At 40.7% G+C, this 26,035-nt stretch overlaps 1 protein-coding gene across 7 annotated transcripts in view; it reads left to right on the plus strand.

Annotated features, from left to right (window-relative positions):
* TEDC1 (tubulin epsilon and delta complex 1) overlaps positions 1–26,035 on the plus strand; it is an 83,704-nt gene that overhangs the window by 48,886 nt on the left and 8,783 nt on the right. For 6 of the 7 annotated variants that reach the window (XR_003257342.1, XM_026089186.1, XM_026089187.1 and 3 more), the window contains one exon: positions 6,330–6,542. Coding sequence is in view for 6 of the 7 variants with exons in the window: in XM_026089186.1 (XP_025944971.1) it covers positions 6,330–6,542 (213 nt within the window). In the remaining variant the exon portion in view is untranslated. Of the gene's footprint in view, positions 1–6,329; positions 6,543–12,553; positions 14,467–26,035 lie in introns of those variants that run through there. The other variant, XM_026089183.1, reaches the window with a different exon arrangement.

Raw genomic sequence — 26,035 nt, forward strand, 5'->3', positions numbered from 1 at the left:
TCATTCAGTTTTTTTCAGTAAGACTTACTCAGCTAAGCAGAGGAGTTGCAGGGAAGAGTAGCAAAATTTCATACAGTCAACACAAATGAAAATGCCTGATCTTCATCTCTTTAATGTTTTTTTAAACATAGCAAGCGTACATTTTGTTAAAATTAAATGGCTCTTCAGAAGAGGGACTTGACGGTTTATTGCAGACTTGAGAACAACTGAATTTGCAAGCAACTGATATTGAAAACAACTTCATTCTTCCTAGCCAAATAGTGTGTTGAAATTGCAGATTTCCCCTTGAACTGTGTTGAACGATCGTAAGAAAATCAATAAACCTTCCTCTGTGCATCTTACGATTTCTCAAGTGAGTATAAATGGTAACATCCATCTCACTTCTTTGTACAAGTTTTGCCCATTTACAGTTGCTGAAAGTAATTCCTCAGAACACTGCATTAGCTGTATGAATTTACAAAATTTTGAGAATCAGTGAGCTGACCATTAATTGCCAATATGCCTTGTATGCCTACACAGAAAGCAAGGCAAAGGAATGTAAAATTACCTCACAGGTCTTGAAAAATACTTCTAATCCACAGACCTGCATATCACCATTAATTTTTTGCTTTATTTATCTACCATCTTTATTTATCTACCATTGGACAGCATAAACGCTAGAATAAACCTGGCTCCAAAGTCATACAGGCAAAATGTAACTGCAAGTGCAACGGCTTTTCAGTGTATCCACCAAAACCTTAGCCCCGACGTGTTGTACAGTGTGGGGAGTATTGTGGGTGTTGATGTGTTTACGTGTGTCCTGGAGTTAAGTCCAAAATAAACATCTGCAAAAAACCTGACCAGCACATTAAATCAGGGTTGAGCGCAGTGGTGTTTTTGTTGAACAGGCTGTGTGGTGATTCTGCCATTTTCGTTTTGCTGCTGATGGTTGTGTTCCTGCATGCTGTAGGGTGTATGGGAATGAGATGTGCTTTGAGGATACAGTAGCTTTGTCTTTCTATTTAACCCACATTTTGCATTGGTGATCTGATGAATGGGATGGTTCTTGCGTGGTTATTCCCAGTTCTTCCAGATGGTTGTGGGGAGTGTTAGTAACATATTCCTGATACAGCTTCCTTACTCTGGTTCTTGAATCTTTTAATACTGATGGGAGTTTAGTATCTACTGTGCAGCCCTCCTCCCTGTTTGCATTCTTGTTGCACTTACCCAACTTTTATCTTGTCTGAGTTCTTTAATTGTCAGATGTGTTGCTCTGACAGAACCCTGATATGCTTGGCCCCATTATGATGTGTTCTTTTCTCTAAATCCATTTTTATCACTTGATCTAATATCAGTTTTCTGACTTTTCCTGACATAGCCACCAGCTAACCTTTTGGCTCAGATGCTGCCTACCTTTCTATCGTGGCTGAGTTGGTAGTCTTTAATGTGGAATTATGTTGTGAGCAAATAGCGGCCAGAAGATCACTCAGGCCATGGTCTGAGTTAATACCTTCATTCCATCAATGTTTCCCCAGTCCTTGCTTCAGACAGTTTCTTTTACTCTATTCTGGCAAAGAAATGCATCTTGTGGGAATACTGCGGTGGCAGAGAACAAGTTCCTATTTGCCAGAAAGAAGCATAAGGTGATTCTTCAGCAAACCTGCAGAGTCAGCATGGATAGAGAGCCACCTTCTTCAGTACTATAAAATATAATTTTAGACATGAAAGAAGTTGATGTACACGGACGGTCCTAATGCAACAGGGATACCTGATATTATTCGTAAAGGAAAACGTTGTCATTCATAAATAGGGATGCTAACTTGATCTACTTCATATGATTGTAAGAACTGAAGGCAGCAGTTGTGTATCCTGTTCTGGGCGAAGGGATTACCAGTCTGCCTGCAGGTGTCATCCCTGCCTGTCCAGAATGGTAGAGTTTTGTCCTCTCAGATTTGCTGGCAGTAGCTCCTGAGCTCATTTAACCCAGAATGATTAGGGTTTGCTGAAACACTTTAAAGGTAAGCACTTTCCTTAACCCAGTTTGTTTTGACTGAGCCACTACTGAGCGCTCGGCTGAGCAGTTGCCCTGGTGTGAGTGAGGCAGGGAGCCGGGACAGGGAGCCGGGAGGACCGTCTGCCAGGAGGCTGGGGACCAAATCCTACCTCGGCTGCGGTCAGAACAAGATGCGTGACAGCAGATGAAACGGGATTCTTGGGACCAGTGAATCACGAGGTGCTGCATTCACAGTGATGAGCATGAGGTTTGTAAGAGAGAGCACTGTCTGGGGGTTAAGTTTAAAGAATCGCAGAATGAGGAACTAGACAAATTAATGAAGGTGAAACAACAGGGAAAATTAATGCATCTCACAAGCGTGGCATATCTTAAAATAGGAATAGTAAAGGTTTACTAGATTGGCTTTCACAAATATAAGTGGGAAAAATTCTGAGAAGGAAGCAGATTTAATAATAAGTGAAAGAGATTACTTCATTAGGGTTTAAATTGCTTTGCTGCAAAGTTGCTTTCTAAAGCATTATCTGTAATAGGAAAGAATAGGAAGAACACTTGAGTATGAGCAGTTGTTCCTGCAAGAGCCATTCAACAAAGTATTTGTTAACCTGTTACCTAAAACTGGATTGAATAAAGTATTGACTTGGCATTCTGCTATAAATATTTAAATGGGAGAGGCCCAGGTTGAAAGGATGATAGGTGTATTATCACATTTCTTCCACAGAATTTTGTCACATATCCTCTTAGAAAAGCAGTCTGAGTCTTGCTGTTTTCTGATTTTTGAGTGTTTGAAAAGAGCTTTAATAAGAGTATGTGTTATTTGGAATTATATTTCTACGAATCTTTTTTTTTTTTTTTCCTGACCTTTAAATAATCTGTTCAATGGCCCTCAGTTTACAAGCTCACTTGCAGTTACTTTTTGGAAAAGTGTTCCCTTTTCCTTTGCCTCTCCCATGATTTATCTGTGCCTTTACAAACTCTGGGGAAACCTCGCGTCTGGCTCGGGTGCTGATGAACTTTGGTATTAATAGAGTATTAAAAGAGTATTAATAATCTTTAAAAAAAAAAATCAGAAGGACTTTCCCACAAACTAGTAATGCATCCTTCAGCATTTGCAAATGGAAGATGTAAAAGACTTAATGCCACACTGGGCTCCTCAATCTTGCTAGGGATCCACCAGCTAATGATCTGAAATCGGTAAGTCTTTCAGACTTCTCTTTGCCTGATTCAGCAGCTGAGCTTGTACGAGTCTGTAGGAAAACAGCTCCTTGGTGATCTCTACATCTTTGCATGCTCAGTTCATTTTTTTTCCCAAGTGCAGCAAGCTGTCAAGAGAATTTTCTTCCATACTTTCTTAGTTCTAGGTTGTCAGATGATTTTAACGTTATTATTTTTAAAAGCAACTTTTCAGATTTGATAAAGCAGACATTACTACTAAATATAGATACTAGCTAGTTTTCTAAAATTTGCTATTAATGATATTTCCTTACCAACTTTAAAGTCTGAGATTGATTATTTTCAGTTATGTTATCAAAACATATTGAATAATTTTTTAAGTACCAGAAAAGAAAGATTTTAATCCATTTTCAGAAACGTAAGGGTTTTAACTTCAAATGAAGACCAGGAATAGAGAACTTCAGAAATTCTGAGATAAAATTGAAAAAGGAGGACTGGGTTTTACTTTGTAGCCTTAAAGGTACTTACTGCTACAACTAAGACTGCTACCTTCAACTTGCTGTATCTTATATCAAAAGAAGTAGGAGGCTGCATGGTCCATTGCTCTTGAAAGCACCGCCTCCTCCTCACCTCCTCATTTTGGGAAGTGGACCAATTTGCTTTTAAGTTAATGCACTGTTGTCAACCTCAGGAGAGCATAAATAATTTCAGCCACCAAGAATTCATGATCAGTCCCCATTAATAGGATTTTGTGAAAGTTTCAATTATGTTTTAGTCTGCTTTCTTTTTGCGAAAATGGTGAGGAAAAAACAACTTCTAATGCATGTGGAAGTGTGTGCCTCTGCCTTATGCTTATCTTATCCCTGTGTCGGGGTACAGGGATATGTTCCCCGTTGCTGTCCTGACCCCCTTTCCTCCTGCTTTCCCCCATTTTTCCCTATTTTCTTTCTCCATGTTCTTCACTGTTCAGCCAACCCCTTTCTTCTGCACAGTCGCATATGCTACACCAGATGCAGAGAAGCAAACTGCAAAAGGAGGATGAAAGCGACTCCATGAAACCAGCAAGGGACTTCATTACCACCCCTTTATTTCTGAAGGAGGCATTCAACTGCTGCTTTCAGTGACAGGCTGTGGCACAAGTCCCTGACTTAAAAGGGCAAGTATATTGGCTCTTAAATGTAACATTTAAAGGAAGACAAACCAATTGCCTTGGGCCAGAGTTTGACATAACTACAGCAACCGGAGTGAGTGCAGTAATTCTAATAAATTAACAAAATATTACTTTAAGATTCTCTCACTTAATGAATTTCAAATTAAAAAAAAAACAACTCTATATAATTTTGATATCTCTCCAAGAACTAAGAAACTCTCTTAATTATGTAATGAAAGTATATTGCTATTTTATTTATTCTCTTCTCCTTGTCTCCAGACCTGGCTGTGGCTTTTTTCTGTCCCTTCTGTACTGCCCTCCCATCCTTTGCACCTGGACAGGACGAACACGGGAGCGAGTCTCTTTTATCCACGCCAGGCACTGTTGTTTCCGTGCAGTCTGTTGGACTGTGTGTGTCCAGAACATGTCCGCATCATCACAAGCCATTCCTGTGGTCAGCACCAAGCTGCTTGTCTCAAGCAGTGATTTGTGACAGTTTGCAATGCTGACGCTGTCTGAGAAAGGAGATTTTATAGCGTGTCTTTTGCTGTTCAGCTACCTTAAAAAGTTTTTCCTCATAATCAGCCTTAAAGCCCCTTGCTGTTACTTAAGTCAGTTTTTAACCTACCTGCAGAGAAAAGAGAGAGAGAGAGAAAAATTGATTCCCATCCTCTTTAAAGCAACCTTTTATATCAGCAAGGCCTGTTAGCATGTCACTGCCTTCCCAGTCCTTGTTTTTAAGCTAAACAAAAGTGGTTCTTTTAGTGTCCCCTTATAGGTAGGTCATCCTTCAAACTTCTGATGGTTGTTGCTGCTCCCATATGGGATCTTCTGTCCAGTTTGTCTTGTGTTTAACTTCAGGTGCCTCACCTGTACTTCAGTGTTACAATCAGCTCTCTTCTGTTGCACAGACTTGAGTTTATACTTCCTAAAATGGTACTTGAGGTTTTTTTAACAGTATCACATTGGTGACTTCTGTCTGGTTTTCTGACATCCCTTCCAGCAGTGTTGCTGCTGAGCCAGTAATTATGCATTTGATTTTTCTTCACCCATGTGTAGACCTTGCTGCACAACTCTGCTGAATTTCTTCTTACTGCTTTCAGATCATTTCTCCAATTTATAAAGATAATTTTGATTTCTAGCCATGTTCTTAGAAGAGATTGCCACCTCTCTTATTTGATGTCTTCTGCAAATTTTCTTATCAAAATGGAAAAAAACATTTAATACTATGTGAGTGAGGGGAGGGGGTCTGAGTGCTTTAGTTATGCTGTCCTGGCTTGAAAACAGTGTGTTTCTTCATACTCTGTTGCACCACAGTGCGTAGGTACATGTTTTTCAASGACTGAGGATTCTGAACTTATTTTTTTGTTTGTTTGTTTTTTTGAGTATTTCAGATAACTGTTGCTATCTCAGAAAGCAGCTGCAGAATTAATTACAGAACCAGTTGCATGATCCAGGTTCAAACAGAGCTGACGGAGCTACTGCCCAGCAGTACTGGGACTCTCTAGGAGTTCCTCATTTTGTAGAGTTTTACATGGACACGAGTTGTCCTGTGGGTGTTATAACTCACTTTGTCCACATACCAGATGGGGTTCTCCTGAACAGCTTAAGCRCATATCTCTGTGCTGGTCATCGCTTTGTTACAAAAAGCCATAAAAGCGCATCCAGCCTCAGAGAGTGAATGGAAGGGGCATATCTAGAGCCTCTGCAGATGCTCTCTGTGTCTCATGAATGTCACTCATACTTTAGTAAAAGCAGTGGAGAGTAGCTCACAGTATGCAGTGCTTCCTAAAATAAGGTAGGTTAGCAACATATGTTTTTGTTAGCTTAGAAATACATTAGAGTTAAGTGAAGATGTTATCTGTTAAAATAACTTTGAAATTGTGGAGCAACTGTATCCTGAGATGACAGCAGTGCATTCATAGTTACAAATTACTGGGAGGATAAGGGGGGAAAAGGGGAAATCCATTTTCACTCATGCTAAAAAGTTAGTAACTTTTATTATTTTTCCTTTAGGAAACTGTGTTAGATAACATGTCTGAAGAGGGAAGTATGTGCAAGTCCCAGGATGCTCATACAAAGAAAAGCACGCTATCAAAGGTGGACTCCTGCTGCCACTGGGCTGGCAGTCTTACGGGGAAAATTGACAGATTATCCAGAGATCTAATGACTGTCCATGACCAACTGCAGGAGCTTGTAACTCATCGTAAGTCTGCGTGGTATGAGAAGGTAAGATTTTGGGTGGCTTTCTTGATCACAAGAGCCTTTTCAGATTCTGTATTTCTCAGTTGTGTTGCTACAGCCCATCCTAGGGCAGCCTCACTATTGCTGTTCTGTATCAGCCTTGCTGCAGTCTTGATGTCAATCTACAATTACTTGTCTGTTTATGCCCAGAGCATGCCAGGTGCTGTTTCAAACACAAAGTAGGCATCTGTCCCAGAGAGGCAGCATTCAGAAACACAGTAAGTGCTCCTACTTTTGGAAGGAAAGAAGGCATCAAAAGATAGGGGTTGCAGCAGAGAGCAAAGAGGAGGAGGAAATCATGGCAGCCCCTGGAAGAGACAGAGGCAGCAGGTTGGAGGTGTCAGTAATGCTTATAGTGAGAAAAAATAGGAGTATTCACAGGAAAAAGAGGAAGAGAGAGGCCAGAGCTTGTCACCTTTCACTGAGTGAGTAGTCTTTGAAATGACTGAGGGGGGAAGGCATAAGAAGGGAGCTGAAACCTGCAAAGTGAGAGAAGGGACTGAGTGCAAGATGTGTGAGATGGAGGCTGACTGAGGAAAAGCAGGTGCTGTGAAAGAAGTGTATGTGGCATTCACTGATGTTGGGGAGATACAGGGAAAGAGCTGGAGAGGGCAGCGGGGGATAGTAAAGGAGCTGTTGATGTAGATGTAGAAGGTGAATCTGGCATGAGGAGAAGATCTGATGAAGTTGCAGGCATAAAAACTAGTAGTTTTTTCATGCCTCTAGGGGAGAGAAGAGTACCAGAGAGTCTGTGGAACCAGTGGATGATCGAGAGGTGAAAGGAGCAGTTGGGGCACACAGAGCAGTAACAAAAAGATCTCTGCACCAACATTTTGTGTCTATGTTATTTTGGGAGAATTTTTGGGTGTCTCTTAGATTGAAGTGTTGATAGATAGGATTATAGTTCAGTTGAACAAATGAACAATAGCAGGTTGTCAGATCAGGAGGCATTTGCCCAAGAGTTCTGAAGGGTCTGGCATGGAAAAAGTATGTGGAGAACAGCTGATTACTCTCTCTCCCTACGTAAGAATAAGGAATGAGCTGGAATAGGCTTCAGACAGGCAAAAGGAGCTGCTGCTTCACAAAGTATGCAGAACTTCTTCGCAGAGGACACTATGGGTGTAAACAGTTTACATGGGTTCAAAATCTGTTGGACAAATTCTTGGAAGAAGAAATCCATCAAAAACTATTAAATATACAGATATGAATTATAAGCTTAGGAAGTTGCAGGGGTACAAATCATTGCAGGCTGGGGGACTATTCTGAGGAAGTATCTCAGTGTATTTGCCTTGGTCTTGTACTCTTCTCTAGGCACTTGCTGTTGGTCACTGTCAGCAATGGGATACTGGCCTAGACAGGACTTTAGTATGGTCTGATTTGGTTGCTCTTATGGGAAAACTGGCATGAACATAGCAGAGCAAATGATATTTTGAATTCTAAAAATAAATTTTCCAATGAATGATTTCTAAAGCAAGATATGCTCTGACTCCTTTTATATATAGCAGTATAAGTGCTGTTAAATATTATGCCTAATATTAAATAATAATAATAAGGTAACTTTTTATGCGTAAATCAGGGAATGAAATCCAAAAATAATAACCAAGGAAATCTTCATTGTGCATTGAAATAGATGCATTGTTTAGATTTGAATGATGACTGGTCAAGTTCCAATGTTTCTGAAATTCAGTGAATGTCACTGAGTGTGTAACCGTGGGAAACAAATGGAGTGCATCTTAGTGTGTTGTTAAAAGGGTGGTTTATCACAAGTGCCTTTTCTTCTACACCCCACAGAACAGAATCATTTTATAATACTACATGACAGCATTTTTTGGAATGCCGGAGGTCAGATGACTCTCCATCAATCCTTTTTATATCAACCCTTACTTCTATCAGTAGTGCTGCTTATGTGATGCTTTGTGCCAGTAGTCGGTCTTTTTCCCCACAGTCAGAATGCTTTATGAATGCAGACTCTTCTCTAAATTGTATGGTTCTACCCCCTCCAATCTCTTCCCTAGAGAAATAAGCTTATCAAATCTTTCCTTCTGTATTCTCTCTTTAGTCAAGCAAAGAGAAGATATGGTAGTAGCTAAAGCGGTCATTGTCTCTAACTTTGTATCTTGGGATACTGAGACACCTGGAAATTATCTTGACTCTCACAAGTATGCCCATATGAAGGATAGAACAGCTTGTTATAGCTCTTGTGCCTGCTACCTTGTACTTCACAAAAAACATGATAATCCACAGAGTAATTATTTCTGTTGTTACCAGTAGGCCTGTTGCCTGTACTAGGCAATTGAGTAGAAACTATTCCGAAGAACAGAACTGAGGACACATGATTAAATGTGGTATGTTGCGGAAGAGACAGCACAGTTTTTTCCGAAGAGGAATCATGATTTAAAAATCTGTTGGAGCTCTTTGCCCACATGCTCACTGGTTCCTTCAAGGGAGGTTGGATTGACGTGGTTTACTTGATTTACAAATGACATTTGATAAAGTCCCTGAAAAGATTCTCAGCAAAAATAAACTGCCAACGTGGCTGTCTTTCCTTTTTCCCTAGAGCAAACAACAGATCAGGAAGTAGGGAGCAAAGAGCAGGTGTTTGTGATCATTTTGGTGAGTAGGTGATGGTCACCAGTGGAGCCTCACACGCCTGTGCTGTTCAACATCTGTATAGCTAGTCTGGAGAAGGGTAGCTGCATAGTGAGATGCCCAAGCTGACAGATGAGACTACATCACTGATAGTAAATGTACAGCACAACAGCAAAGGATTGTTGAGGGCCTTCGTGGTGCTAAGTAGCTAAGTGGTAAAAGAGCAGATAAAATTGCATGGAGATAAACCTAAGAAAATGCATTTGAAGGGGGAATCCTAATTTTACATACATGTTTTTCATGAACTAATTGTCATGGCATGGGAACGAGCTCTTGGGTTTTAACAGTAGTTCTATGGAAATGTCAGTGGTCAAAAATAGCGAATTGAATCCTAAGAACTGTTAGGAAAGCAGAAGAAAACAAAGCTGAAAATATCCTTTTCTGTACCTGGAATGTTATATACAGTTCTGTTCCCTGTCCTAACTCAAAAAAAAAAAAGTTGAACTGGAAAAAGCACAGGGAGGGGAAGTGGTGGTGACTGAATGTGTGAAAGGATTTCTGAACAAGGAACACTTAACTGTATTAGGGCTCCTTGCGCTGGAGTAGAGGGTTATCACACTGGAGTTCTTTGACTGTGTGCTGGAATGACCCTGAAATCATTTCCCATTTTAGGGACATTGACTAGAAGACAACTAAATGTTGCCGTGGGAGTCAGGTGATTTGTGCAATCCTGATTAATGTGACATTTTTACTGATATCCATTTATAGGCAGTAATGTGTTCAGTATTTTGGAGGAGAGGAAGCATATGACATATCTGTATTGGCAGAGGTGTGATCTGAATACTGGGCTTTCTTTCCTTTTTTTTTTTTTTTTTTTTTGGTGTTCTTTTCCATTCAGTGTGGGGCAAATACTTATTCTTTGGTGACATTTGGGGGATTTGTAAATGATCAAAAAGTTGAATGAAATGGTTAAGCTTTAAAAATTTTTCCCTACTCAGAAACATTAAGTGTAAAAGAAGATATCTAGTTCCAAGAGAACTTGTTGTTTGTTTGTTTTTCTTTTCCAAGTATTTCATTTATTATTTACTCTATTTGAGAGAGGTTTTGATTTCAGACTGTGTTAAACATTCAGCAACCCCAGCCTGGAATGCAGAGAGTATTTGACTTCAAATGATGATAGCTTTAGTTTTAGTCACATAAATGCTCGTGCCCTACTGAGCTCTTGTCAAAGCATAGGATGTTGTAACTGGGGATTCTCTGTCTTCACTAGCATTTAAAAACAAATGGTGATATGTTGGGTGGGCTCATACGTCAGTCTCTGAAGCATGGCCCAGAAAGAGCAGAGCCATTAATCTGAGCTTGAACATGCTCCCTTCACGTTAAGCTGGAGCCCTCTGCAGCAGTATTGACAGCTGTGGTTGTGTGCTTGGTTGTGTTGTGCTCGAGCATTGAGAGTTGTGAGATTTAAGAGGTTACAGTCCTGCTCTATGTCAGAACTACTTAATGAGAGGAATAGTGCATTGCAGCCTGCATGTTTTTCTTTGATTTTGCCTTTGTTTCTGATCAGGCAATGTTTGATGCAAAGAGCCATAGTTGTTGACTGCTGTCTGGTTTTGGTAGTTCATGAACAACTTTCCATATCTCTTCCCACATTCCTGGTTTTTTTCAAAATTACTTTTTTTTTTCCTTATATTATTTTTAAAGTATGTAAAGAATGTTTTAGTAAGGGATGTGCGTTGAAGGTGGAGGTACCAGCCAAAAGTCTCTTGTTTCCCTAAAGTACTTCGGATTTGAGAACCTTCTCAAGCTGTGAAAGAGATATTTTGTGATCTCTTATGCTTTCTTCGGGGGAGTGAGTGTCTTGGCAGTACAGACAGCAGGAGAGAAAGTGCAGAGAGCTCAGCCATCTGCCCTAAACCAGTATCACTGATACTATGGTCTTCTGAAGGGGAAAAATTATGTATTCAGTTCCTGCTCACTGGTGATATTCTGGTACTTAAAGAGCTGTAGCTGAATTCAGTGTCTCCGTTACAGTCCCTGCTTCTGGATTCATGAGGATGCTGCAACTCCCAGCCTCCCCAAACTGTTGCATGTCCAGCCTTGATAGAGATGGGAGTTTCAGAAGAGAAGCAGAAGAGATTCCCATGTGATTCTTATGGTGTTGAGGAAGGGCTGAATCTATATGGGCCCATGATCTCTTGTTTTTCACGCAGGTAGGGGAGAGGGGAGTTACAGGAGAGGAACTGAGTATGGTCAGTGCTGGCAGTAGAAATCACCTGGGATGCCTGATCAAGTGGGGATGGAAGGGATTAAAAAAGCAAACAGGATTTCACTCCATCTGATGTAGTCCTCTGGTTCACTCAGAACTTTATGCTGCTGCCACCTCATCACAGCACACTGCTTAAGACCTTGTAAAGCCTTAAAAAAAATAGAAAAGGAGATTTTTTTTTCTAAAGGATCTTACACTTATAAAAGACTGAATGGTTTTTGGTGCACTTCATTATTTGAAGCAGGAAAGCTGTTCCAGAGGCTGATGCTGAAACATAGTCCTCCATCTTTCTGGTGTTGCTTTTGTTTTGGGGGTGTTTTTTGTTTGTTTTTTACCAAGGTTGTGTTGAATTTTATCTACTCAAATAGTTGCATTGCCAATATTTTTCTATTTCTATAATGAATCGGAAGAGGGGGGATGAGAGCTGTGAAGGACAGAAAACCAGGTAGCTCCCTAGTAGGCGTTGCCAGCACTTAGTGACTGTGCTGTGTTGTGAGGACCTCAGTATTTTAGAATCAGATCTACCTTGCATGAAAATAAAGGCACGTCCAGTGTATGTATGTGTGTGAGTGAAGTATCTTACAAAGGCTCATTTTTGTTCTACCTCGTGAGAATGGTGGGTAGCGCCCATGGGCCTTGGACTGAAGGCGTGGTGTGCTGTGTTCCCTCTACCATCACTGGTGCCAGGCTGGGTTGTGTTTCTGCTGCCTCAAGTACAGGGCTTGGGGCAAAGCTGCAGCTGAGCTCTCGCTAGAGAACTCTCTAAAGGTTTGTCAAGAGCTGCTTTTTTTTTTTTTTTTTTTAAGCAAACTGTTCCCATTTCATCTTTGCTATTTCTGCTGTTTATTCTAGTTCTCATGGCTTTCTGCTGATATTCTGAAGATATTAGTATAGTGAGCAGTTAATTATCCAAGCTATCTGGGGTGCAGGAAGTGGTGGAGCAGTGGGGAATGGTCTGGTGATGCATTTCATTGGGCAGGAGGAAGAAGCTAGTTTGAATTTCAAAGCGTATTAGCATATTTCCTTATATAACCTCATTTCCTCCTTCTCTTTCCCCTTTCCCCTTCCCCTTCCCCTTCCCCCTGCATCTCTGTGTTCCACTTTGTGTCTGAAACCCTCCATCTGGAGCACTGAGCAGCTGTCAGTGGAGCTTTTGATGCAAAAAGAAATTGAAGAACCATCAAGGCCACAAGAGCAGCTTTTGGAAATGCATGGTTGGCTGGGCCCAGATGTCTGGGTGTGGGGGTGGAAACCCAGCGAGATGAACAGAAACATCCATCAAAGGGAGCAATGGAGGCCATGGACAGGAGGATGACAAAGAGGGACAGGGCTAATGGATTTTATGTGTAGTTCTTTCTTAGTTAAATGCCAGATTAAATTTGCTATTGGTGGAACTGCAGATTTAGGTTATTTGAAAGCATGGTTCTCTGTTATTCAGTAGGGAGTGAGATCCTACTGTTTGCATTCACTTTTTGCTTATATATTTGGTTACAATGGTTTGTGTGTCACTTGTTCATCAATATTCCCAGCAGGAGATCCGAGGTTGCTTACTTTTGGGAAGTGCACATAGAGAATACAGTGGAGATCTAGGCAATTGTTTCTGGAAGGCAAGTGCTCTCCTGCGTTGGTCGGAGGATAAGATGTCCTCTCCATGCATCATTTCCCTTCTTAACAGCAGAACCTGACATTTGTCCTGAGTTGAGCAGAGATGTCTTTTTCATTAGACCTCAGGCCTGTCGTTAGCCTGGTTTAAGTCTGGCTTGTAAAAGCCCATGGAAAGTTACTGTAGATAATCAGAGCCAGGAGGTTTTTGAAAGAATCTTGCTCACTTCTGACAAGTTGGTCAAGCTTGAATAGTTGGTGTTAAGTTTGCAGGATACCAGGGAATGAAAAAGTTAAGTATTTATTCTTTGTTTGCAGATGCAACTTGCTGTGCAGATTACTGAAAGAGTGCTGAAGTGTGTGAGAGAGGGATTCTATGTACCAGTTGCTAAATCAGCAAACCGATTTCAAAAACACACAAAAACTGTAACCGAAAATAAATTATCCAGCCTGACATTTTTCATGGGGCTCATATATTCTGAAAAGCTTCAGCTCCTCAGGGAAAAGAGAAACATTAAAAACTAGAGTGCTGTCTTCTGTGTTGTGCACAGAACTCTGCGTTTTGAAGTAAGCGTGGGTGAAAGTTTTTCTTGCTTCCCAAAAGATGCAGTTTTCCTCTCCTTTGCAGAAATGCAGAATGTTTGCTCAGGTGACAGAATCTGTTAAGATGTAATCAATAACCAGCGTTAATATTTTACTCATATTATTTGCCAAGATGTTGGATACCAACCAAGTCAATGAAAACAGGCAGTAAATGCAGCTGAAAAATTATACTCCAATAAATTTTAGATGAGCTTTATTTAACAATAAACTGTAAAAAAGCCCATTCCTATGAGAGAACATGTTTTGTAGCCATTGTAAATGTTTTAGTGCATTTTTAAGAAATAAGTGTAGTACTTAGTTTTCACAAGTAAAACACATAAAACATGGACAAAGACTAGGAATGCCAGTAGACATTCCTAATGTGCAGATATGCAAGCTCTGTAAGATCGCAGGTCCCAGCACTGCCTTTATCCTTTGAACGTGAGAAGGTTGGAGGCTGATGGGTGGGGATTTGATGGTACCTGGGACCACAAAGTTGTTTATGGAATTTCTGAAGTCAAGACTCTCTAGCTGGTGGTGAGCCACAGTAACAAATGTCATCCTCCACATGGGCAGTATCCTGGGGACATAGCGAGTTCCTGGCTGACAGAGAACCTATTAAATACCATAGCCAGGGGCAGTATTTTAGAGCAGCTCTACCTGAAACGCTATTAGAGTGTTTTACTGAGCCTTTCAGAGTGGGTTTTTAGGACAGTAACTTCCAGACAGCCATCTGGCTTGCTTTACAACTCCGGGCAGACCCTTGGATGGGTTCCTTCTCCAAGAGCAGGAGTTACAAATGTTGTATACTTTGCAGTATTCCTTGGGCTTTGTGTGAGTTGATAGGTGCCTGGTGCTTTTGGAAAAAAGGCTGTTTGCATTCCTGCATTCAAAGATTAACTTTTAGTTGCCTTTTTTCTTAAAATCTTGGTGTATTTTTGTGTGGCCTTGTTCTCCCAGCCATCTGCTCTGAAGCCGAGGGTACTTGAGCATAAGAGAAAAAAGCAACCAACTCATTTCTGCATCTTTGTCCCTTACGCTTGTAGAAAAACTGACATAGATCTATAATTTAATATTGTCAAATCTTTTCTTCTCAGCCAGAAATGCATCCAAATAAAGGTTTAATATACTTCTGAGCTCAGAATTCACTACTTTTAACACTTCATCTTATCAGTGCTCTCAAAATTGTAAGGGAACTATTAGATTTTTTTCCCCTGGCAGGCTAGCTGTAGGGCTCAGCCTTTGACTGCTGCAAGAGTCAAGATGGCCATTCAGGCAGCTTCACATCCACCTACAGCTGACATTCACCATCAAAACTGTTAGTTAATATGAGAAACTGCTTTTGACTAAATGCTTTTTTTTACAGTTGTGGCTTTAGAAAATGTCCACCTTTTCACTGAAACTCTGAAAACGTTTTGTGTAGACAAATCACTACCTGGGAGTTGATGTTCCTTTGCCTCATGCCATCGTTATGTTTAGGCTGGACTGCTGAAGTGCGCTTTATCTCCCCTGAGGCACTGCTGCTCCCCCAAAAGCAGAGAGGAGGATGCACAGGGCCGGGTGCAGGTGCCAGGGTGGGTGTTCTGCAGTGGTGACACAAAGTCTGAGGCCCCTGGAGGCGATCGGGGAGATTTTCTAATGGAAATGTTTCTGGTTTGGGGGTGAAGTAACCCCTAAAAAGTCACTTTTTCATTTTCTTTGCAATTTTTGTGCAAGGAAGGCCATTTTCTGCAAATCTGAACTACTAGGCAATAACACCTTCCTCTTGTCTGTCTATTCGAGGATTCATTTATATAAACATTCCTCTCTTAGCCCCATATACATGGACATTGCTTGAATTTGTTGTTTCACATTCTGCTCTCCCAAAGCAGGATAATATAGAGAAGTGCACATCATAAACAACACTTTGTTTTCTCAAGTGGCTACCTTTATATTTCATAGAGTGGTAAAGTTCTGCTTAAAACGAAGCAGTGCCCTCCAGACCTCTGGAAGTCACTTAGATCTGAGAGAGTATCTCATATCATCAGTGTTTGTCTCTGCTGCCCAAGATAAAAATTTGGAAGAACAAATTGAAAAATAAGTGAGCAGTTTATTATATGAAGCAGTACTTGTCTGTCGTCTTCTTTTGTAATTCGTGGTTGTCAGGATCTTTTTCAAAGTAGCAGTACAGCCTTTTTGCAAATGTCTAAATTACTCACACTGACATACTATGGTTTTCCTATAATGAATTTTCAATGTGTCTATTACTATGTTAATTTTTGTGATCTTTTAATTGAATTACAAAATCTAAAAAAAGCCTAAAGATGACTCAAAACTGTAGTTAGAAAGAAATGCACTATGAAAGGCTGAGCCATTAGACTGGATTTTTTTTTGGTTATTGTAAAAGACTGCAGATTTAAAATTTGGAAAAGGAAATAGGTGTTTATCTCTTATTCCATGTGCTGTGTGTTCAGAATTGTGTGGCATATGGGATTTTCACAGGTGCGAACTGTGTCTCCCTGTAGCTGGTGATAAAGTATCTGCAAGTTTGATGTTCCTGTCTGGAGCTCCTCTACCTTCCCATGGGTAGTGGTGTCGTTACCTGGCGGGGGGCTTACCTCCCTTCTTGGGAAGTAGCTGAAGAGATTTAGATGAGGTCCTGGCTCCAGAGCGCTGCAGTGATTCTGGCATCTTGTTGAATGCTTGTGCTGGTGCTTCGTGTCTGCTTTTCTTGTGCTTGGATCTCTGGAGTCCTCTTTAGATGGACAGAGGTGATGCAGAAACTGGTGATTTCTTTGAAGACCATTCGATGTTTTGTGATTTGTCCCTGGCTGGTTCTGCCTACACAGAGTTGCTCTAATATAATAATCACATTACATTTTTGACTCCCATCTAGATTTTTTTTTTTGAATTTGTTAGACTCAATTGCTCTCCTTTGAAGTTAAACACCGGTTAAGCAAATTACTCCTGCCAAAAACTCAGGAACAAGTAGTTCAGAAAATATCTATAAGACATGAAATTTTTCCTTAGCTTTGTGGTGAGAGGCATGTGTATCTCGTGAGGTTTTCAGCATAGCTGCCTTCTTTCTGGAGTGGTTGCCTCAGGTAAGTCCTTCACCAGTCCAGCCCAAAGACCATCCCTGAAGCACCTGGTGCTTTGTACTTCTCTTCAAGCACAGAGACATTACCATGGTACATCCTATGCAGCTCCATCCCAGGAGCAGAGCTGGGCAATGCCCTTACTGTCAGCAGTCCTGCCCACACAGTCACAGTTTCTTTGGTCTCAAGGGGGATTAATTTCCCCTTTAATGGACATTTGTACGCTCAGCAATCAGTGGTGATGTGCTCCATCAAACGTTTTGTGTTTCAAATTAGTATTTGCAGGTATACTTTGCATTTTTCTGGCAAAAACCTGAAAAATCTTCATGTCATTCTTTTCCTGTTTCCTTAATGCTGTATCCTTTTTTTGTTTTCAGGTTGACTGATCTTCTTGACTCCAATCTATCAATGTGGTATTTAGAGAAATGATTCTAAATAGAAATTGATTTGTTTATCTTAAAAATAAAAAAAAAAAAGTCAACAGAAATGTGATCACCATTCGTATGAGATCAGGTCATTGCTATGAAATCATTGTACTCAAATGCTTTAGTGAAATTTTAAATTTCTTTTACCCTGCTTCCTTACCATCTTAAAGCTTTCCATTGGAGAACAGCTTGGATGCCTTTCTGAAGGCTTACCAAGTGCTTTCCAGTGTATAATTCAATGTATAATTAAAAGAAACACATGACAGAGGTGCCCTAACAGACTGTGGCTGTTCTCATTGGATGCTGCTATGTGCATTCCTGGTATTAAAACTGTATTTTTAGTTTCTCCTCAGAGGACTCCTCCCCAATTAAAAGATGACCTTCTATTTCTAGATAAAATAGGTACATTGCCTCTCTGTGGTTTCCCTTTCAATTTGTTTTGGAATAACAATAGGTGCGTCTGGGAGCTAGCATCCGAATAGTCAACGTCTTGCTTAAAATGCATAAGATGGAGATGCATACATTCCTCTCTAATTGCAGGAAATTGCAAATCCGGGCAAAATTTGGAATGCAGCTGCTCGTATAATTACATCTTCTGTCAGTTGCTGTAGCTCAGCTTTACAACCCTTCAAAATGTCTTCATAGATTATAGTACAAATAATGCCCCCTATTAATATTACTTGGGGATCTCCACCCCTTTTCATTTATTCTCCATCAATTCCGAAGGCCTAAAGTTTTTTCTGTTGATGAACTAGTGAGTGTTAGAAACTAGCAGTTATATTAATGTGAAATTTTTCTATAGCTGTTAAGCCAAAGGAAATTCTTTGGGTTTTTTACTGTTTCTGGGTTTTGTTTTTAGTAAGAAATACCCATGTGTGTATCTTAAAACAGGTTGATCTACTTACAGCATCAGGTGCTGTGTTTTTGCAAACATTTCTATTTTATAATGGTAATGGGTTGCAGAAAAGATGTCAGATTTTTGGTAACTAAATGCTACAATCTGCTACTGGTCATTAAATGAAGAATAAGATATAGGTCACAATTCAGGGCTTAGTGGAATATGTTGGCTGCATTTATACCACTATCACAATTAGAAAATGGTTTAAAAGTTGGAAAGGGTTAGAAGAGGGATAAAGGAATTACTTGGCCTGCCCTCTTGAGAGGTTAAAGATGTTCAATGTGAGTAATGTAACCAAGGCAAGTGGATTTTTGGTGGCTTTTTAGAAGAAAAATGGTATAACAAAATCCAAGGGCTGAGGCTGAAACAAGGAAGAAGGTGTGCATTTTTAACAGTAAGTGTATTTCAGTGCTGAAATAACATAGTGATAGAGTAGCTTCTTGATCAGCTGGACCTTGTAAAAGAAGAAAAGTATGTGTTTCTAGAAGGGTCACTGTAGCTTAGCAAGACATTGGAGAACGGCCCAGAAATTACCGAGTGTGACACTGTAGCCTGCGTTATGTAATAGGTTAGCCTCATCAAACAGTTCATTATGACTTTAAATCTATAAATCCATGTGCATTGGTATTAAATGAGCTATTTCTGAAGAAAATCAAGTCTCCTTTTGTACAATCAAGGATCACACAAGAAGAAAGAAAGCTCATTTAGGCAGGACAGTGTGGGAAGTGTTCAGCTATTAAAATAGAAAATGATGGTTTCCAGGGTTCTTAACTGGTTACTCTTCACCTTGTAGAAATTGCTGCCAAAAATTAAAACCCTTTAAAGCTTATGGCAAGGAAGCTTGATTCAATGAGACAAGTTTTACAGAGCTGCAGTACCAACTTCATAACTTTCTTAGAGGTTTGAAATTATGTTTGGGCAAGTTACTCTAAGACATGAATTTGAAATTAGAGGAAGCTATTTTTTATGGTGAAGCACCTGTTTACTTAGTGTTGTAATGTTTCCAGACTAGCTGATTGCAGACCTTGCTTTTGCTTTAATTTTTGTTTTTCTGTATAAGCAGCAAGTGCATGTAGACGTTTTTCTGAAGGTCAGGGATCTAATTTGTGGAAGACACTGTTCAGCAAATGTTTGAACTTCATAAGCTCTGCAGCATCCTCCCCCTCACCCCCACCCCCCATAAATTTTCCCAGGAGAAGTAGGAGTTGCAGGATTTGAGTTTCCATCACTTAGTGCATTCACAGCATCCCGTGAAATGTGTCTTTCTCAGCTTCTCTGGGGCTGAATGTGTCTCTGTCTGTAGCTATGTGTGTCTGTTCTATAGCTATGGAAGGAAAGTACTTATACACTTAAGCATGATTATTGCAAAAAATATTAAATTTTAGTTAGGAGTAACTGGCCCATTAGCCAAATTATTAATATTTGTTTCTTGCTAAAGAAATGTAAGGCCTTAATCCTACTTCCATGTGAAAACAGATTTCCTTTTCTGCCTTTAGAAACACATGCACCCAAAATCTCTGAGTTATGAATAACTTTTTGTTCTATACAAAAGCCAGTGACACAAACATGGAGAATAAGTGCGTTGGTTCGTTCAGTTCTTGCTTCTCTCTCCAGTGAAGTTTAAGGTGAACGCTGCTTGGGCATGCTCTTTCACAGACAGGCTGTGGTGGGTATTTTTTCAGTGCTGCTCCATTCCTGGGTGTGCAGTAGGTACAAAATGTGCATTGTGGTAGGCTTCTCGTGTAGGTAATACATAGGCATTGTGGGTGGGAAGAGTGAGCGATCTCTGTGACTATTTTTATTGTATTCCACTTTTATTTAATACTTTGACAGATCTTTCCATGGGTAGAGGTTGTGGGAGACTAACAGAAGGAGAAAATGGCAGGCTTGGTTAGGAAATGATGAATTGTATTTTCTATTCTTGTTGCCATTCCATTAGGTGCAACAAGACCGTACAAATGATACTTTTGTCTGGCTACTATCACATGAGGTTCATTGAAATAGCCTGTGCAGTCTAAGACACATTCATTCTCCTTTTTCTTTCTTTCTTTTTTTTTTTAATTCTGTGAACATGGAATGAAACATTTGTATTATTATTATTATTTTTTTTTAAGATGTGGCAACTGATATAAAACTTCCCTGGCATAAGAGCAAAAGGATTGCACTGTGAAACAAAGGATGAGATCAGAGTAAAATCTTATAATCCCTTCTTAGATTAAGTCATAGCATATGTTTGCAGAAAACATTTGCTTTGCCGTGTGGGATTTGCATTGAAAGGAGCTTGTTTAGAAACCTGTTCTAGAACTTCAGTACTGAGCACCTCCAGGGGAAGGACATGTGGGCTGAGGCTTTGAGATGAACACTGCTCAGGAGACGAGCAGACAAAGGGTGAGAAAGCTTAATTTTTGTTACCTTGTTGTGGGCTTTTTAAGGCTTACAGGTAGAGAAAGTTATAATCTACTATTTATTTCCTTTTTAAAATTAAAACTGGTTCTGTCTTAAAAGGTGAATTGTGAATGGTTATTTTTGTGTCCTTGAGAGCGTCATGTATCTGATGCTTTCCTGCCATGTATGTTTGCATCCAGGTGATGCTTTTGGTTTGCTTTTCCAACAGATGTTAAGGGAGTAGTGGTCAAACGTTGACTGCTTCTTTAATGATGATATTTGCCTCATTCATGATATAAGGAAGAATCCACATGTCCCTCCTGTCCCTGGATGCCCGCAGCAAAACAGCATGAGAGGTGGTTGAAGTGTGGAGCGTGGGCAGGAAAGCGATAGAAAAGGACAGGAGTTTGGCCCCAAATGAATCAGGTTCCTTAACCGTGTCCTGTAGAGTAGAAGAAAACAAGTAGTTAGCATTTTAGAAAGGAAAATATAAAGAAACTTAAAAGGAATAGGGAAGAGGTAGTGACTTTTGCTGGACACAAGAACATGTGCCTCAACAGCTAAGTTGCTTAGGCTTTGGAGGGGATAATCCTTGTGTTTTCCAAAAGGAATTCTCCAATTTGTTTTATACTTTTTTCATGAAATTAAAGAATCAGACATGAAAGAACACAAGCTAATAAAACTCATAAGCAAGAGTGTATGCAGATACGATTTTGTGCATATCTTAAAGCTTCATTAAAAGGGAAGTTACCATTACAGCACATCACAAGTCTAATACGGATTTTGCAGCAGAGTGATTTTTGAGCCTTCCCCCTTGTGATTTATCTTGTGTCTTTTCAAGAGGAGTGTTATTGCAAGTTACTTGCATGGAGTTGCTTATAGTGGACTCTGCTCTTCCCCTTTATATGTTTTTGGTAATTTTGTTTATTATTTCCCTCTGCTCTTTTTCTTTTTGTACTAGCTGCTGATTTTTTCAGTGCTGACAGGGAGAGCTTTCTTAAAAGCAGTCTACAAATCTTTCTCCATCCTGCTTTCTCTATTCTAGATAGATTGTCACCTGGGATTGCAGTTCTGCAAGGTTTTTCATGGGATAGATCTAAATACTAGATATAAATTTTAAGACAGAGGAAAAGGTATAAGTAACGATTATTTATAAACAGTCTTATTTAGGACCGCACTGAGTAAGGACAAGTATTTGCAAGGCTCAGCCCATGGACTGATCTGGATTCGAGTCTGGAAACTGAAAAGCTTCTAAACTAGCCTTAACTTACCCTGTCTGTTTTCCAGCATTCAGCTGCCAAGATTTCTCCACAGCGTCCGTGACTGCGGTCTCTGAACAATGCCAATATCTCAATGCTTATCCCACTTTAATTTTTTGTTTATAGATGTTATCTCTAACTGATGCTTGGCTGCTCAGTATGAATCTGCCCAGTATATATGAAGCGCGAGTGCCCTGAAGGCAGCTCCTTGTGGAATGCCCCGTGGTGCTTGGGCTACGGTGACGTGCTGCGGAGAACGGTTCGGAGCCAGCCAGGTGGCTGCACCAGCTGGCCTGCTGGGCCCTTTCTGTTTCTGGAATCTGCTCCCCAATTAACCTTAAAATCCCCAGCATCAGATATTTCACTCCGCCCTTTTCAATTCCCCAGATACTAATAGGAGATCTGCTTTTTTCAAAGGCCATCTTGGACGTGATAGCTTTAAATAAAGTTCCGAAATTGCCTTCCATAGAAGTAAAAAATTACTGCAACCTGGATGCCGACTGATGTTTTCAGAGAAATGAGATGAGTTTATGAAGGTCAAGTGATTTTGCCCTGATAGCAAAGGCAGGATGACTTGGTGACTTAGATGTTGCACCATTCACATTTCCCAATTTCCTTTCACTCCTCAACCTGAAAAGGCAAGATCTGAGATGTTTCGGTTACTTGTGACTCGGAGTGATAAGGAGCAGGTTGCACTATTTTTTCCCAGGAAAGGCAGTCATCGTAGCTTCTTGGTATCTGCACTGAACCAGGAAGAATAATTTATGTTTCATGTTGTATGTATATGGGGTGGTCTCCCCATTCATAAGAGAAATATTTGAGAGACTGAGTGGACAGATCAGACTGGAGGCAGAAGAGGTGCCATCTCCAGGCTTGTGCAGTTGTCTTCTGAACAACATAATTTGATGATCAATGACATGGCTACACAAAGCGTAGAAGGAACACAGCAGGAGCTGCACTTTCCTCTGTAAACGCTCACAGCATCTCTCCATCCGCTGTGCTCGTAGGGTTGGTTAGGACTCTTGCATGCCATGGGAGGTTTCAGATAGCTTATTTTGGTCTCGGTGGTGTGAAACATTATAGCGTACATTGACCCTGGAGCGTGCAAAAGGACATCGTGTTTCCATGGACTTGCTCACAGACAGTGTCTGCAACTTCCCTTTCGTACGTCCAGGCAGGCAGGACAAGAGTTGCTGTGAACAACTAACTCGATTAGTACTTCGCTCTGGAGCTGGATATGTATCACAGTTTGAAGATGTTGATTTCTCATCAGCTTGATTCCCTGTATGTTTTGTGTGTTTTTTCTTGAGATGCACTGGGTCCCTTTGGAATGAAGTTGGTTCTGTAGAAGTAGAAATGATGATTATTATGTTGTTGTATTTATTCGGAGAGGATGCACAGCAGTTGTCAGACAGCACTACATATCTAATTGGGAATTCAAGTTCCAGCTGGTAGATTGAGACTGAAAGGCAGAGCTGTGGGATAGAGAAGGGCAGGCACAAAATGCCGAGGCTCCTAATCTTTTACAATATGTTTGTTTAATATAAAGTGGTCTGCTGAGATTGTTTTGCAGTGTGGATTAATCATTGTGTGCTGACTAATGGGAGACAGCAAGCTATTAAAGAGCAGCAATTAGCCATATAGCAGGAGGTTATTGGGTGTTTTCATGAGTCTTTAGGATGTGAAGAGTAAAGAATATTACTTGAAGGTAACCTTTAGAGATTTTTAGCTATTAAAATCTACAGGCAGCAACAGGAGTATTTGTGGACACGTGCATGGTTGCAGAATTCACCTGTTACCAAAAACATCAGGGCAAAAAAGAACTCAAACTTGCTTTCCCACTCATAATTGTCCTGATATGACATAAAGAATGCTTTGCTGAGCTTGTTCTCTTATTTCATATTCATTATTTCAGAATTTTCCCATATTAAATTCATCTAATGTTGTCCCAGGAAATATTGGTCCCCTTTGCAGAAGGTAATGTGCAGTGCCTTTCTGATACTTGGATGTCAGAATTATTGTTATACTTCTGCTGCCCTGATTGCTCTTACAGATAGGCTGTTGTCCTTGTCTTTAGAGCTGATCTTGCTGAGGTACAGTAAGATCAGCTATTCCTATGATGAGTTAAAACTCAGTGCACTTAATGTTGAGAGGAGCATGCTCTTCCATCATGTGCCTTGCACAGTGGATAATAAAATTCTCCACTTTTTGCCAGTAGAGAGTATGAAAACCAATGTTTTATTAGGAATGCTTTTATATAGCCCAGCTAGTATTCTGCCTGGGTTTAATGCAAAAACTAAATAACATTTTGTGGACTCTGTTTGCTGAATGATTTTGTTCTTTGTGAGTAACAGGAGATTTTTCCCATCCTGTTTCCAATGTGTTAAATCCTCTTTTTGCAAACTTCACTTTCCATTTATTCACTGGCAGTGGGGAGACCAGATAACACTGAATTTATTTTTTTCAGTTTTGCTTCTTCTAAAGTGGTGTTAGAAAATTGGACCTCAGATGTTCATTTAGCCAACAGCAAACGATGTCCTGGGATTCTTTGGGGATTATGATAAAGAAGGACCCTTGGACTTTTGGACAAGGGCAAAGATAGACTTCTCTCTACTTCAACTCTCTCTATTCAAATGCCTTAATGAACAGAGGTGTCCTTTAAGCAGATGGTTCTGCATCGATAAAGCCTTTAACATGTTAGGAAAAATTCAGAGGAATTTACTCCTTTCCTACTTGATGGATTTTGTTGCTCTTGCAACAGAAGAATCTGGAGAGGGTCAATTACTTAGCTGCAAAGCACATGGAAGATACTGCGATGAGGGCCATGGGGTAAGTGTACTGAATGAAGCCCCTGGCCATGTCAGTGTTATGGGGAAACTGGACTGTGACTGCCCTCATGTCTTCAGTGTTTCACACTGTAAGAGAACATAGCCTGGTCTCTCGTATGTCATAAACTTCTAGATTTGTGTCAGTGATGAAACCCTCCCTACTGAGCTATGGAGAAACCATAGCTCCAGATGTGTCTCCGGATGTGGCAGCTGGTTTGACCCTGGTCAATATGAGCAAGAATTAATGGCTTGGCACTGGCAAAGGGGAAGGCTTTGTTACCTTAGGACTCTTGTCCTTTGCAGCTGGTGCTGCTTTGAGCTCTGAGCAATCGCTGGTGCTTCAGGGAGATACTGAACTATCCTGACCTTACAGGGAACTGGTGCAAAGTGTGATATATCATCAGTGTCTTACTGCAGATCTGAAGGATGAAGGAGTTTGGGTTTACCCCATGGCCAGGGAGGGGAGGGATCCAGAGCAGCTTTATCGATTTCAGAGCTGGAAGGGGGTCCTGTTAGCACTGAGCTTGACCTGAGCTGAGCTCTGGCTAAAGGATTCATCCCTGGAGCTGCAATGAAGCATTTCATGGTTCATTATCTTCACAGTAGGAAACAATGCCTTATTTTGAAGCTGAATATCTAACTCCAGTTTTCATTCATTTGATCTTCTTATGCCTTTGTCAGCACAGTCTGGTCTCTCACCAGTTTCTTTTCCATATGTAAGGATCTAAAAAAAATTATATCTCTGCCTTGCCCTGCACAAACAAAATAGTTTGAGCTCTTGAAGTCTCATATTACAAGGCTTGTTTTCTGGGCTGTGAATCACTGGGTGACCTGTCTTTGAATACTGCTCTCTATTTCTGGGTGCTTCATGAAGCATGAGCTCCAGAGCTGCGCACAGGCTCCAGCAGAGCTGTGGGACTTGTGCAGATTGCAGAGGCAGCATTGCTCTTCCGAGACTTTGAGGTTTTTTTTTTCTTTTTTTTGGCTGAGTTGATTTGGCAGCTTGTTGCTATAGCAGAAAGGTGCAAGACCCCCTTGCCCCTGCTCTTCCAGCTTCAGCTCCCAGGTGCGTAGGTCTGCCCTGCTTACCCCAGCATGGTGCTCGCTGGAGCCCTCCAGGAGCCGATTCACCTTGCTAATGCAGCAGGACTCGAGAATTGATTCAGCTCATGGAGGGCTCAGAAGGTAAAACAGTGGGAACACACAGCCAGAGGCAGGGCCTGGGGAAGGACAGCGAGGCAGGATGGCCCCTCTCTGGGGACCGCCACGTGCCAGGCTACCCCCTTCCCAGTTCCACCTGCAGTTCTCCCCTTGCATTGAACTCTGCCAGCCACCACTGCCTAGAGACTGTTTATAAAACATTAAATGCTGTTGGACCAAAAACCATTTCCCTGAAGACCCTGGGAGGGTACCTCTTTTTACTCATGTTTCCCTACTGACAACTACATTTTGAGATGAGTCACTGAAATTGTGTTTAATCCACTTGTAAAATTGGAAAGGCAATTACCATCTTGCAAGTTCTTCARATCAAATTGTTAGAGAACATTAAATCAAATGCTGTGGA

This window comes from Apteryx rowi, unplaced genomic scaffold (assembly GCF_003343035.1).
Source record: "Apteryx rowi isolate R43461 unplaced genomic scaffold, aptRow1 scaffold_80, whole genome shotgun sequence".
Lineage (NCBI taxonomy): Eukaryota > Metazoa > Chordata > Aves > Apterygiformes > Apterygidae > Apteryx > Apteryx rowi.